At 37.4% G+C, this 13,930-nt stretch overlaps 1 protein-coding gene across 23 annotated transcripts in view; it reads left to right on the forward strand.

Moving 5' to 3' along the window:
- The window catches only part of LOC121095038 (activity dependent neuroprotector homeobox), a 33,199-nt gene that overhangs the window by 14,270 nt on the left and 4,999 nt on the right, over positions 1–13,930 (forward strand). For 22 of the 23 annotated variants that reach the window (XM_040609336.1, XM_040609331.1, XM_040609341.1 and 19 more), the window contains 2 exons: positions 11,049–11,161; positions 12,645–12,737. In XM_040609336.1, the coding sequence (XP_040465270.1) occupies positions 11,049–11,161; positions 12,645–12,737 (206 nt within the window). The remainder of the gene's footprint in view (positions 1–11,048; positions 11,162–12,644; positions 12,738–13,930) is intronic. The other variant, XM_040609352.1, reaches the window with a different exon arrangement.

The following is a 13,930-nucleotide window of genomic DNA, read 5'->3' on the forward strand; positions in this document are numbered from 1 at the left end:
ATTGGATCCCCAGTCTTATTTGGAGGTGAATCTTTTAACAAAAGTTGTATGGAAGCGTAAATTTTACAGAATGTTTTTAGAAAGCAGTCAGTTTGAGATCCACTGTGTCATTCAGGATTTCTGTGTCATTCGATCTAAGGTGTTGGCATCAAATCAGTTGGCATCACATTTGATTTGATAAATTCAGCCAACACCTTGGCATCAAATCTAACAAAAAGTAGGTATTTACATTACAGTAGGAAGACTCCTAAAGTTGCATTTTTATTAAACTTTATATAGGATTTTTTTATCTGGAGCTATAATTTCTTTTTTCTGCAGTAGCCCTAAAACATTAGTTGTAGGCTACAAACCTGCAGTGGATTTATACTGGATGAGAGTCAAGTCCTTTGGAAGTCCTTCTAGTGGGACTGAGAAATTTGAGCCCTTAGAGTAAAATGGGTGGTGGTTTTGCACACATGATGATAGTTTGCTGCCCTCTTTACAGCTGGAGATGTCACAGCCCTTCTTGGAAGACTGGGCTTCTTTGCCTGCAGGGTGTTCACAGTAAACATTGGGGAGAAGGGGCTGTTGCACTTAATCTTTGGTGAAATAGTGCCTCTTCTAAATGGTAGTAAAGATCTAGATGTCTGGAAATGAGAAACGGATTCAATTGTCTGCATCTTTGGGATTTTCTGTGTTTAACATGTTTGGTTTAGGATTAAAGATCCATGCTTTTTTTTTTTTTTTTACTCCATAAGTGTTTTGGCACCCCTTTTTGACTGATCAGTTAACATGAGGCAGCCTAGAAAGACATAGCCACACTAGCAAAGAGTTGTGCAATTAATAACTGCGATGTGGCTGTGTACTGTGTGTAATGTGGCTGAATAATTTTATTAATCAACAAAACCAAAATGGTCAACATACTGAATATGCATCAAGCTTTTTTTTTTTTAGTGCTGATCCTTTCAACTGAGCCACAAAAAAACCCCTCTACAGTGTTTAAGGGGTAGGGTGAAGGGTAAATGTTGCTTAATATGAGTAACTATATTTCATTGTGAGGGGCAAATGCTCTCAAAATGAATTACCAGCTTTTCACCTCTATGTTCCTGTGAGGTTTTCATTATAGGCCTGGGAATCATTAGGTGGTAAAAAGATTGTGTGTCAAGAAAATTGATAAATGCATGTAAAAAAAAAAAAAATATGTTTCCAGGAGCCTCGTTTTTATTTGTGTAACATTTTTCTTTCTTCTTCATTCCCAGTTTTCACTCAGTACTCACCAGGAAAGTTTAATTTTGTAGTTTTCCTTTTGTTGATTGACTGCTTTTTCTAACTATTCTTAGCTCTGTGAACTTAGATAAACTTAGAACTACATTCATAAAATTTCCAAAGGAAATAAACGGAATAGCCAGATAGTAACTTTCTGATTATTCCTCTAGCGTCATTAGCAATATTGACATCATACTTGTGTATATAAAAAAAAAAAAAGTAAAATTTAAAAAATCATGTATTCCACTGGCTTGGCTCCACCAGCGGACAGGTATTTCAGAAGAATCAGTGGCCATTGTAAAGAGCATTAGGGTACCTGGCCTACTTGTACAGCTTTGAGATGCTCAGATAAGAATGAAGTGCACTAGGGACTAGGGGGTTTTATGTATAGCTTTCGGGGATTCCATAACTGTTTTTTACTTGCCATTTCACAATGATGCTCTTTATAGACCTTGTTGAGCGAAGAAGTCTTCCTCAGTTAAATGTTTAGGATTGCCTACAATTCTGCACTTGCTTGTCATGGAAAGCTTTCTACAAACTGAGAGTGTGGTGGTTGAGAGATGGTGTAACTCAGTTAAGCATAAGGAGAAGACGACCTAGACTGGTGCTGTCTTGGCTCCTTTACACAGCAAGATTTTCCTCCAGATTATTTCTTTAGGTCTTTAAGCTATTTCTGGATGAAAACCACCATCTTACTAATGAGACCGTGACATTAGGAATGTATTGCACTTGCTGCTTGTTAGAACTGTAACAAAGCTCAAACATGAAACAGGCATAGTAAGCACTTTGAATAATGTTGTCCAAAAATGAATATAACATGATGAGGCAGATTTGTAATATTTGCTCAAGATTGTAGTTGAGAGAAAAAGACTGTCTTGCTCTGAAACTGATGCATCTTTCCCAGAATCAGAATAGCATTGTTACCTTGTGGGTCCTTCAAAGCTGTACACTGGAAGATCCTCTGTTTCATAGTTCTAGATGAAGTGGGCAGAGCTGAAGCAGTCTTAAAACATCTGTTATCTGCTGGTATCAAAGGTGGCAAGGCTACCTTTTGATGAGGTGCAAAATACAAAAGACCCACTGGAGAATTAAGATTTTAGTTATGCTAAAACAGAAACAGCTTTTGGGGTCTAAAGACAGGTGGAAGCTTTCTCTTTTTTTACCACCTGTGATAATTTGACTGATATGGGGGTTTTGCTGTTTTTCCCTCTTGTGTTCCTTATCCTCTCTCTCCTGGGCTTACACCTTCCTGCAGGCTCACAGTGGTCACGTTGTGAGTACCGTGTGCTGTGTATGAGATCAGTATGTCCTTCATAAGGGAGGACCGTTTGAGAAAAATATGTAGCATAAGAAAATGTTAACTGTTGCAATATAGAACTTTAAAACAGGCATGCAATATTGTATTCTCCATTAATTAATTTTCCAAATAATGGCACAGTAACCTGTTTTTGTTTTCTCATCTTTTGACTCAGTTTCTAGGTGGTTCCAGTCCCTTGGTAACTGATGTGTTAGAGGGCTGAACTGCATGGCCATGTTAACTTGAAGTGCTTGAAGCTGGTGCAGTGAGGATAATTTATTTTTATTAAATGCTAAAGGTGGTTTAAAAATCACTTGGAGTAACATAACAGGAGGATTTGTCAGACGGCAGGTTCTGGATGTTTTTTTTAATACTGACTGCAACTGTTTCCATCTGGAATTTGACATCCTAGTAAGAGTAGCAAGTTGGTGAAGAGATAATTTGGAGTTGAAAGTCACTGCAAGTCTTAACCTAAATACTATATCTGTGTGGTTTTTTTTTTAAAAAGTGATACGTTGAAGAATTTGGGGTTTGTCGAAACTTCTCTGACTATGCAGTGGTTAATTTTTGGCCTAGACCTTGTTTCCTTTCTGCTCTTTTGTCATGCTATAAAAATTAAAGTCTTGATTTCCTGTGTCATAGATATTTGCAGTGTAAGTTGCTAAAACTAAGCAGAAATTATGGTTTTCCCTAATTTTTTTTCATACTAATGCTTCGGAGAGCATTTCAAGGTGTTACAATTTAATCCTCTACTAGTATTTTCTTTTACCAGCTATGGCTAATAAAATTAGAAAATTGAGTAGACAGAGAAAAGCCTTTTGCGGTGAAGCAATACTAACCTTGAAGTGAGGTCCCATTTTTGCTACAGCAGTGAGCCTGAGTTGTTTGAAAACACTGAAGACAACTTTGATTTTTAACAAATGAGGGATAATGTTGTTGCCTCTCTTGGCAACTCTTGCCTCCTAAAATGTGGATATAATTATTAATTTAAATCAGTCAGCCTCTATTATGTCCTGGCACATTCCCGTTTCAGGATGTGATTCTATTGAGTGAACTGACCTGCTGGTTCCTGTAGACTTCTCAAACTACAGAAGTCTTTGCAGTCATTTTGTCCCCTGATTTTGAGGTTGTAAGATGCACAAGTTGGAACTGTGCTTGAGATTAAATTCTTCCTGGGACTCTTTGAGCCTGTTGAAAGCCAAAGACAGTGCTTCAGTTCTGCCAAGCACGATACCATGTACTCGCTTGGTACATGGTATTGAGTTTTGTGAAGCCTATTAACTCCTGTGCGTCTGCTTACCCTGTGGATACTCCTTGCTTTTTCACAAAACCTTCCCTCCTGTTCCCCTTGAGATTTTTGGATGGAGATCTGAAAGTGCTTCATTCAGGCCTTTTTGTTATCACGTGTGTGATAGGAGACTTGTCCTAGCTCTTTGTTCATGTTGTGCATAGTGGCCGTTACCCATAGCAGTGAAATAGGACTGCATGAAGTTCGTCTAAAATAGGTCTTTGCATCTCCAAAATGTGACTATGAAATGAAAACTGAAGTGCAGTGCTCCTAATTTAGTAATGATGTTCTGCTCTTATATAAGCTTGTCTTTTCTAGATTAGGCTACTGAATTACTGTAGGAATCAGTACCTGGCTGCAGACTAGACCTTTATGCTAGGTACTGCATAAATACAGAGCAAAAGAAGGTTCCAAATATTTCTTATATTAGTCTGCTTGCTTTACCGTTATTTTGTGATGAGTACAGTCATACCCTGTGTACAGTACACCAAAGATGAGTTGAGATCATCTCATTGAGTCAGTCTGTTTTCAGATTTTCTTGTAAATTAGTAACCCATTTCCTTAGGCACTTGAAGATACTGTGTGGATACTTCTAGCAAGGACATTGTTGGTCTTGGTTTTAGATAATCATTTATTCTGTCCGCCCAGCACTGAAGTATAGATTGATGCGTACTCAACGTAAGAACAAGGGCTTCCCAGCGTATTTGTAGGTGGGACCCAAGTCCAGAAGTAGGAAACAGAAGGGCAGACACAAACTTAATTCTTACTGTGTGGAATCATGAATTTGAAAATAACTGGCTGACTTAAGAGGCAGATCTCATTATTGCTGTTATAGTGAAGATAAAAAAATGTTCAGGTTTATCTGTAGAATTATTTTTGCTGAACATATGTGGTCATCTTGACTTATTTTTCTGTGAATGTGTGTACAGATGCACATTCCCATACAAAGAAAAGGTCTATAATATATTAAATATGGGGGGTGTGAGGCACTAGAACAGGCTGCCCAGAGCAGCTGTGGCTGCCCCATCCCTGGAAGTGCTCAAGGCCAGGCTGGATGGGGCTGGGAGTAACTGGTCTAGTGGAAGGTGTCCCTGCCCATGGCTGGGGGTTGGAACCCGGTGATCTTTAGGGTCCCTTCAAACCCACACCAGTCTATGATGATTTAATGAAATATCTAGCACTTGTGCAGGAGTGAATAGGATAGAGTAGAACCATACAGGAAAATAATAAAACTTATTTATGCCTTGGCTAATATAGAACAGAATACATGGAAGGACAGAATGTCCTGGTAAGTAGAATCCTGGGCTGGAATTGTCATTGACTGAGTGGTATCATCTTAGGATAAGTTAATTCCTACTTTATTTAAAAATAAAATGCTGATGAGCTTCTTTCGAAAGCTACTTTGAGATCTCAGAAGTTGTCTTGAGCCTATAATATTAGGTAAGTAGCACTTTCAACGGTCAGGAATGGATAAGTGATAGCTGTGTAAAGTTGTTCCTTCTAGTCTCCGCTGAAGTGCAGTGTATTTAAGATGGTTCACTTTGGGCATTTCAGTAGAAAAAGAGTTTAATGCTGCTTCTCCTATTTTATAGAAGATACAGTTGGTCTCTGGCCCTTTATTACGGGCATCCTTTGCTGTGGGGGTTGCTGGATGTAGTGGTAGCTTCAGTGCCAGGTGAAAGCACTAGTGGGTTTTGTCGGTACTGGATGCTGCACTCCTTGGCATTGTGTTCTGTTAAAATAATTACTTTGATCACAGCTTCAGAGCTGTAAGAGTCAGCCCTGGCAGTGAAGAAGAGATGTTCCAGGTGTCCTTGCTTAAACAACCTTTGGTCAGATAAAGGATACCTCATTTCAAGAATAGCATTAATGTCTACATGGTGATTTGAGATGCTTCTTAATTCCAACTCCTAATAGCCCCATTCAGGGATGTGCCAGCAGTGTGTTGTGTATATTGCAATTACAGTTCGAGTTACTTGTTTCTGTTTACTTAGTTGTATTTACTATTAGTAAATAGAAATGAATGGAGATGCTAAAAGCTCTTTTTGTAGTCACAGACTCTAATATCAGACTGTATCTGGCTCTCCACTAATGATTAAATGGTCCAGAAACTTCCTAAATAAAATGAACTGTATTTGCTTAAGGATGACGGGGGGGGGGGGTGGGGGGGGGTGGTGTTAAGATTAGGTGAGCTGGATTCAGCTCTCAAGCAGAATTTGCAAAGTAAGGTTGTTCTATGTTTTCAGATGTGAAGACCTAATATCCTCTATTCCAATGTGTTGTGGTAGGAGGATCTGGATAATTTCATGCCTTAGTGTTGAGTGTGAGGCAGGCAAAAGGGCAAAGGAAAGAAGGTGGTGCAGGAAGAATAAGGATCTTGTTTTCAGACAGTCCTAAATCACTTTCTTGATCACTTAGAGTTTATATATATCATGGTATATTTGGCACGTCTAGGTATATTAGACACAGTAACTAAAAGAAAGCATTTGATTGTTTTGGCAAAGAAGTTGTTAGTGGCATTTTGTACTAAAATAAGCTATTTCATAATAAGCATTATTTTGAGACTTGTGGCTGGCTTTCAAGTTTACAAGTGATTATTGCCTAAAGACAAATGCTGTACTGACTCACTTTGAGAAAAAAAAATTGTTTCTTTTCAAGTAAAATGAGTATATTTTTTAAATGGGGGCTTTGGTTTTGAAGAAAACAGGACAGCTTGCTAAAAGCTTTAAAATGTAGTGTTTTCATGCATTGATGTTTCTACAGTTGATATTAATAACTGAGGTTATTCTGGAATAAACTTAGTAGGACATTATCTCCTTGGATTTGAAGTTCACTTGAACATATTCATTCAGATCCTGAACATACTTGACTAGGCTGCTTCATGTAATTTTTGGTGAAAAAACTGAGTATACCGGTAGCTACAAAGAAGCTACTAGAAGCAATAGTGAACCAATGCAACACAGAGAGCAACGCTTATTCAGTTGCCTTTAGAGAAAAGGAATTAGTGGAGCCATGATTAATTTCTTGGCTGCATTAATATTTTTAACTCTGGCTCTACGAACTGCAGCAGCAAGGACTTCTAATAAATGGATGTTCTTGAGTTTTAAAAAAAAAAAATCTTGCTTGCTTTGAAAGCAAACTTGTGTTACTTTATTGTAACTCCGTGTTCAGAGCCATACTTCCAATTACTGTGTAGGGAATAGAGGGAATAGAATGTTGAGGAAGTATATTTTCTTTCCAATTTGTGATCTGTGTTCAAGGATCTAAATCCACTCTGTGGTATTTTTTTTTCCTATTAATGCAGTTCTAGTATCACACAAGTCAGATCTGTTTTAAGTCATGAAAAAAGTGACAGTGGGCTCAGCATTGAAAGCTATTTCATAGTGACTGGCCTAGAAGAAGAAACTGCAGGTTGGAGTTGCTTTTTCCATCTGGGACTGTTAAGCTTCACTTACTACTTCAACTACAGATCAAAAATAGAGAAAATGGTATGGCTTGGAAATTGCAAATAGGACACAACTGTGATAAACCATTTGCATTAATCAATAGGCTAGTTAGGAATTGAAATTCTTAGGCAACAGTATTTTTTTTCCCATTAGACTTTACCATTTTTTAAACTAATTTGTTACTAATACTTCACAAAATTGGCATTGCCAATGCTCAGCCCTGTTGTTAAATATTTTCAATTACTGTTGTCTTTAAAATGGACTTGGCTGAACTTTAAGCTGTATTAGACATTGGTTTTGCAATTGAAGCAAAATTGCAATCTTCAAATATCTTTGGTCAAAGAGATTTTAGTTCTGTTTTTTGAAGTAACTAAACTAATGGTAATATTGCCCTGAAATACATAAATGTACTTTTTCTGGTCTTCATTTTTTTTTTAATACAACAGTTTCTCAATACAAATTCCTGTTTGCAAGGTGAATATCTATTACTATTCTCAAAAGCTTCTCCACCATTTATGTGCTTATACTTTGTCATAAATGGTATTATAATACAAATAACAGGATATAGCCTCTGCCCAGAGGTGCCTGCACAGTTGAACTGATACCATGGTGTGGGCAGGGATGGGTGGAAAAGCAGGGTGGAATGTGGCACGTTACTTAATCAAAGCCTAATACACAGTCCAGAGTTACAAAATCTTACGTATGCTGAAAGTAATTTTCTTAAACTTCTCTTCAGTGTGTGCCTTTAGAAATAGCTCTTAATGTAACAGAGAGGAAAGGGACATGTGGATAAATTCAGAATCAGATCAGAAAATCTGATGAAGAAACCATAAGCATGAATGCAGTTTTTCATAAACTGTAATAAGAAGTTAGAAACTCGGTTTCAAACCTTATTTCCTAGTCCTTTATGAGGATTAAGAACAATTCACTGGGCAGGAGTGGGCAGCGTTCTGAAAGGACAGCGTGAATCACTCTGAACCATCACATTCACTCTTGCATAGAGAGAAAGAGTGTCTGAGGCCTGGATATTGTTTATAAATGCAGGTGAAGTATTTGATTATCAAAGAGTACAGATGAGAATGGATACAGCATAAAAAAAAGAGCAGTTCATGATTTCCCATCCAAAGTCCTAAGAGGCTTTAGAGGGAAGAGCTGGGAAGAGAGCAGTTTATTGCCATGCTCTGTTTAATCCTTGCCTTCTCTTGAGACAGCAAAGAATGCCTGTAGAAATGCTCTTTGTAGCTTGATTAGGGTTCATGTTACAAGTAAGTGAACCTACGTAGAAGGTATATTTCAATAGAAGGCTAATTCTTCATGTTTCTGAGGTGGGTTTGAGTTTCCCTAAAATGAAAGGTGCCAGATAAGATGCAGAACATAGATGCTTGTCATATGAACTTAATTCTAAATTTTTTCCGATTCTGATCCTTTTCACTGAGACCAGCGTTAGCTGAAACACCTCTGCAGTCACATAAATTCATAGACCTGCATTTAGAGTTTTGTATGTGAAGAAATCAAGATGTTTTTGATTAAACTCTTAACAAAAGTTACTTGGAGGAAATTAATACAGAATATTGAAGTACTTTTTTTTTCTTGACCATTGTTTGAAAATTACTATCACTAGTCACTTTATATGATGTGTCTAAGTAACTTCATTAATGCAGATATAACTGAGTAATTTGGAATTCCTGAGATTTATAGACAAGGTGTAAACTTTTTTCTTTGGTTTAAGGATGTTAAAATGACACTATATTTGCTTTTGGTAATCTGTGACAGTGGCCAGCCCGATACAAGTACCAAAATCCTTAATGATCAGCATTGCTTTGGTACTTCTGAAGATTTTCCTGTAGATCTTCATATAAACTCAGGCCTTTTTCCCCTTATCTTCTAATTTATAGTTGTGGTATGAATCCTAAATGTCATGATAGCTTTCTACTCTTACCCAGTAGCTATTTCTGAATTCATTGAATTTGAAGAGACTAAAGCCTAGCAGCACATGCTAGTAGCACTACTTGGTGATTGTGAAACTGGTTGAAGTGGTTTGTATTAGCACTGTTACACGCAGAACTTTTCATTTTGTTTATTTCTGAAACTAAATAGCGTTGTTGGTGGGAATCATGCAATAGTAAGTTGTTAGTGACTGCCTGAAAGCATTACGTAGTAAAAGTTGGTAGGAGTATGAAAATAAGACTAGTGTGTAAACAGACAAGTAATACTTTAAGGAGTGTGCACGGTAGTGCATATAGAAGGGTTTGTTTTGCTTGGAGACACTCGGTTGGTTTAGTCACAATGCTTATCTTTTGTATTTTGAGAAAAATTCTTAGTAAGCTCTTTGTAGTTTAGCAGTTGCCCTTGATCTCATGATAAAGCAGAGAATTTTTGTCTAACAAATATTTAATGGCTGCAAACTTCCATTAACTCTGTATTCTAGACTTCTGCTTGAAAATGTTAAAAAATACTTTCAGGCTTCTAACAAAAAAAAAAGTCCAGTTTTAGCTGATGTAGGTAGTCTTTGGCCATAACAGTGGATTAACTTGTTGCTACAAATCAAACCTTTTATTATCCAAACAAAGCAACATTTCTGAGTTGGCTTGTGGAAATAATGATCAAAAATGCAGCTTATATCTTCTGGGGGATATTCTTTATGCAACAGGCATTGGGCCATTAAAGCCTAGAGAACAAGATAAGAACTCTGACATTTTCTTGCTATTTAAGAAACTTCCTTCCCTTTTCCTTGAGAAAAGCCTACCTTTTTATTGCTGGCTCCACCTCCTCTCACTTCCAAAATAACTGTACATTGTCAGGGACTTCACATTTCTGCCGTTTTGCACCTTCTTAAAGTGTAGGTGACTTGCTCAGCGACAGACCCATCATCAACCATAGCGGTAGCAGCATGCAGACTGAGGACTCCTCTATACACAAAATAAGACTAGGTTATTAGTGTTCGGAAGAAATCTTAGTGGTAATGCTTGAATCTGGGAATCCACATATCTTAACATTTCAGACTTCCTTTTAGCTGGAGAACCCTGATCATTAACAGACAGTTTAATTGGAAATAGCTGTCTGTGGGGAACTGAAAGGGAAGGTTGTCTTGTAGGCTGAAAATACCCAGCTACGCTTAGAGGTGTTAAGCCATCTCTTGTACTCTTTCCAGTGATTTATGTCTCTGAAGAGCTCTAACCAAGCTTTCAGGTTCTATCTAAATAAAAGAATGCAAGCTTGTCAGCCATTTAAAGCTATAAATATATATAAAATATATATTTTTTGATATATATAAATGGAGGAAATGGTATTAATTTCTTACCCTACCTACAACTGAATGCAAGAAACCTCTTTCTCACTGAAGAGATACTGTTAAATCTATTACAAGACTGACACAAACCTTGAAGCTCAACAATTTTCAAATTAGTTAGGACACATGCACAAAAGATAAATTTAATTTTTAAGTACTTCAGTATAGGGGTAAATTTCATGTAAATACAAACACTCTTAAGAAAAAAAAAGTTATTTCCAGATGCAGCTGATTACTCCTGCAATAGTTACTAGTTTGTTGGTTTAAATGCTCTCAAGTTTGTTAATATCTAGCTTTATGGCCAGCCTCATTTAAGAACAAATCAGACAGAAAATGTGGTAGTTTCGTAGTTAATGGTACAGCTCTGATACTGAGTAACATGGGTAAAATGAGACAGAAAATTGCTAATAATTAAAAGTGCAGCATTCTGTCAGACCAAACACATTTGACTTAAACCTTTTCTCTTACTTTCTTTTTCAATAGAAACTATGTTCCAACTTCCTGTCAACAACCTTGGCAGTTTAAGAAAGGCCCGGAAAACTGTGAAAAAAATACTTAGTGACATTGGTTTGGAATACTGTAAAGAACATATAGAAGTAAGTATGATGCCTCCCAAGTGTCGTAGTTAGAGTTAATGCTCCAGAGTTAGTGGGACACTGAAGTCTTTGGTGTATGACTTTTTTTGGGTTTGGGGTTTTTTTGACCTGTTCCATGAAATGTTACATTTTTACTGTGAATTCCGAAGGAATCCCCTGTATCCTGTTCCCACACCACACTCTACTCTCGTCAGCTCCTAGAATGATTCTGGGATTCCATTTGAGCCTTGTTGTTCAGGCGTTTTTACCCCTGCGTTGCTTTTTAAGTTCCACACAAAGTAGGACAATAACTTGAGATAAAATGTACCTTTAAACACTTTTAAGAAGGTTTAGTGGAGACAAGATACACTTCAGGCTGTATGTGACTGACTTGATACATATTGAAGGTAGATTGTCCTTTGTTTATATTGGATTCTTACAAATAGCACTTGCTAAGTGAACATTTAGGAATGAAGCAAGAACTAGGTGCGGTATAGGATGTTCTTGGGAGACGGAAGATGGTTCTGAGGTTTTCACGAAGTTTGTCAGTGCTAACAGTAGGTCATCAAGTTAGAATCACTTCTTCACCTGTGCTAGTTCCTAGAAGAAGGTATTTGTGCTACTCCTCTGGATAAACTTCATAACTCATCTCAAAACTGCAGCTTTCTCTCCTGAACGCTAACTTTTGTACTGTCAACTCACGCAATTCAGCTCTTCGCCGTACTCTGCCAATTATGACTTGTTTGCTTTGGCTTTTCTGTTAGTGTCTCTTTAAAGAGCGTTTGAGTGAGATGTGTAAGAGAAAGAAATGCCAGTCCTTCCTGGTGGAAAATTTGAGGGACAAGTATAATTTTTAAGGGTAAAATTCTGAACTGGGATAATGTTAACTTTCAGTATTCATTTCAGTGGAAATACTAATTATTGAGTCCTTATGTGCTGCTGATTTATATGCCAAAGATAAAATGCTAAAGTACTTCATAAGATAATTTTTTTTTAATAGGAATTGGGCTGCTTGGACTTCATGCATGTAGTCAAACTTTTACTTTAATTTCACACAGAAATTCAGGTAATAAAACCCCCCAAAATCAAACACACACACATATCCCTGCCCCACCCCCACCCCACCCCCAAACCAAAACCAATCAAACAAAAACCCATACATCGAAGTTACAGCAACCATGAGATCTTAAATGTTCAGCAGTAGCCGAGGAATACTTTTCTTCATGACTGCTTTTGAAAATGGGGCAGGGATGTAATCACAGCCTTGGGTTAATTAGGAGGTTAAGTATTGAAAATAGTTCTTCAGGTGTTTTATGAGACTACTCACAACTTTTCACCTCCACAGAGGTGCATTTTAAATACCCACACTTCCTTGTATTAATAATATCTACTGTTTGTCAGCAGCACTTGAGGACTGCATGGATGCTTGCAAGAGTTGCTTAAGGGAGCAGTTGGTCTTTGGTTTTGATTCTCTGTACTCTCTTCCCGTCTTCCCCTTCTCCAGGATTTTAAGCAGTTTGAACCTAATGACTTTTATTTGAAAAACACTACATGGGAAGATGTAGGATTGTGGGACCCATCGCTTACAAAAAATCAGGTTGGTAATAGTTTATGTTGACTCATCTGATTCTGAAGGTGGTTCATGCTAAAGGACGTTTTACAGATAGGCCAGGAGCTTTTCCTGCAGGTTTATTTCTTGATATTCCTTTGTTGTCAGTTTAAAGGACAGCAAAAAGGTGCACTCTTTTTAATTAAAAGTAATAATCCTGGCCTTCATCTTAGTAGTATGGATAGCCAAATAGTGGAGAAATGATTGGTCAAGAAATTTTACTTGCCCTTTGACAACTACATATTAGGAGCTCATCTGTTTTCAAGCTTAGCACAATTTCACCATTCTTCTCGTTGAAAGATCAACAGTTTTATACAGTTCATGATAAGCTTTTTTTACCTTTCATTATCTTTTTCATTACCTGTCTTCATCATTTCAGAAAAAGTTTAAATGACCACATCTAACTGCTGCTCTCTCTGCTATTGTTGTAGCTCTGTTAGCAGTCTGCCACATCTGAAGATTCTCATAATCTGACTATGAGATTTGGTTTAGGCACATACAGCTCCGTACAGAAGAATTAAGTGACACTGGAAGTCATACTTTGTAGATGTTCCTGAGCCAGTAGTAAAGGAAATTTGAATTGAGCTAGAAGTGGAGGGAGGAGATAATACTTGATTGTGATTAAACACGTTTAAGGCAAGTCGTGTGTACTGCAGTAGCCTCTACTGATGGTACAATATGGAGTAATGCCAGCACTGACAGAACAGTGAAAAGGTGACAGATTTCTTAGCAAAATAAGCCCTTCTTTAGCATCTCAAAGATCAGGTATTGCTCTTACAGGAAATGGGAACCTGTATTACGATGGATTCCTAGTGTAGTGTTAATCTAAAAATGCCCCTTTATTACTGTGTTCCGTAAAATACACCAATGTTGTTCTTTTATTTTCTAGTTAATTCCAGAATAAAAATGTAACATAAAAGGAGACAGCTTTTGTTTAGTTTGTTTTGTTGTATCTTGTCTCCAGCCTACCAGATGTCTGAGGCTTCAGCAGGTGGACAGAAGCATATATTCCTACTTACTTACGCAGAGGGAGAGTACAATTCTCTAGCTACTAAAAATGATCTCTGTGTTGCTCGATGCACAAGACTTGTTTTGATGCTCATGATGAATGTAATTATTTGAATTTAATGGCTTACCTCTGAAATGCTAGATTGCGTGTGGCTGTCTTTAAGGCCAATGTA

This window comes from Falco naumanni, chromosome 10 (assembly GCF_017639655.2).
Source record: "Falco naumanni isolate bFalNau1 chromosome 10, bFalNau1.pat, whole genome shotgun sequence".
Lineage (NCBI taxonomy): Eukaryota > Metazoa > Chordata > Aves > Falconiformes > Falconidae > Falco > Falco naumanni.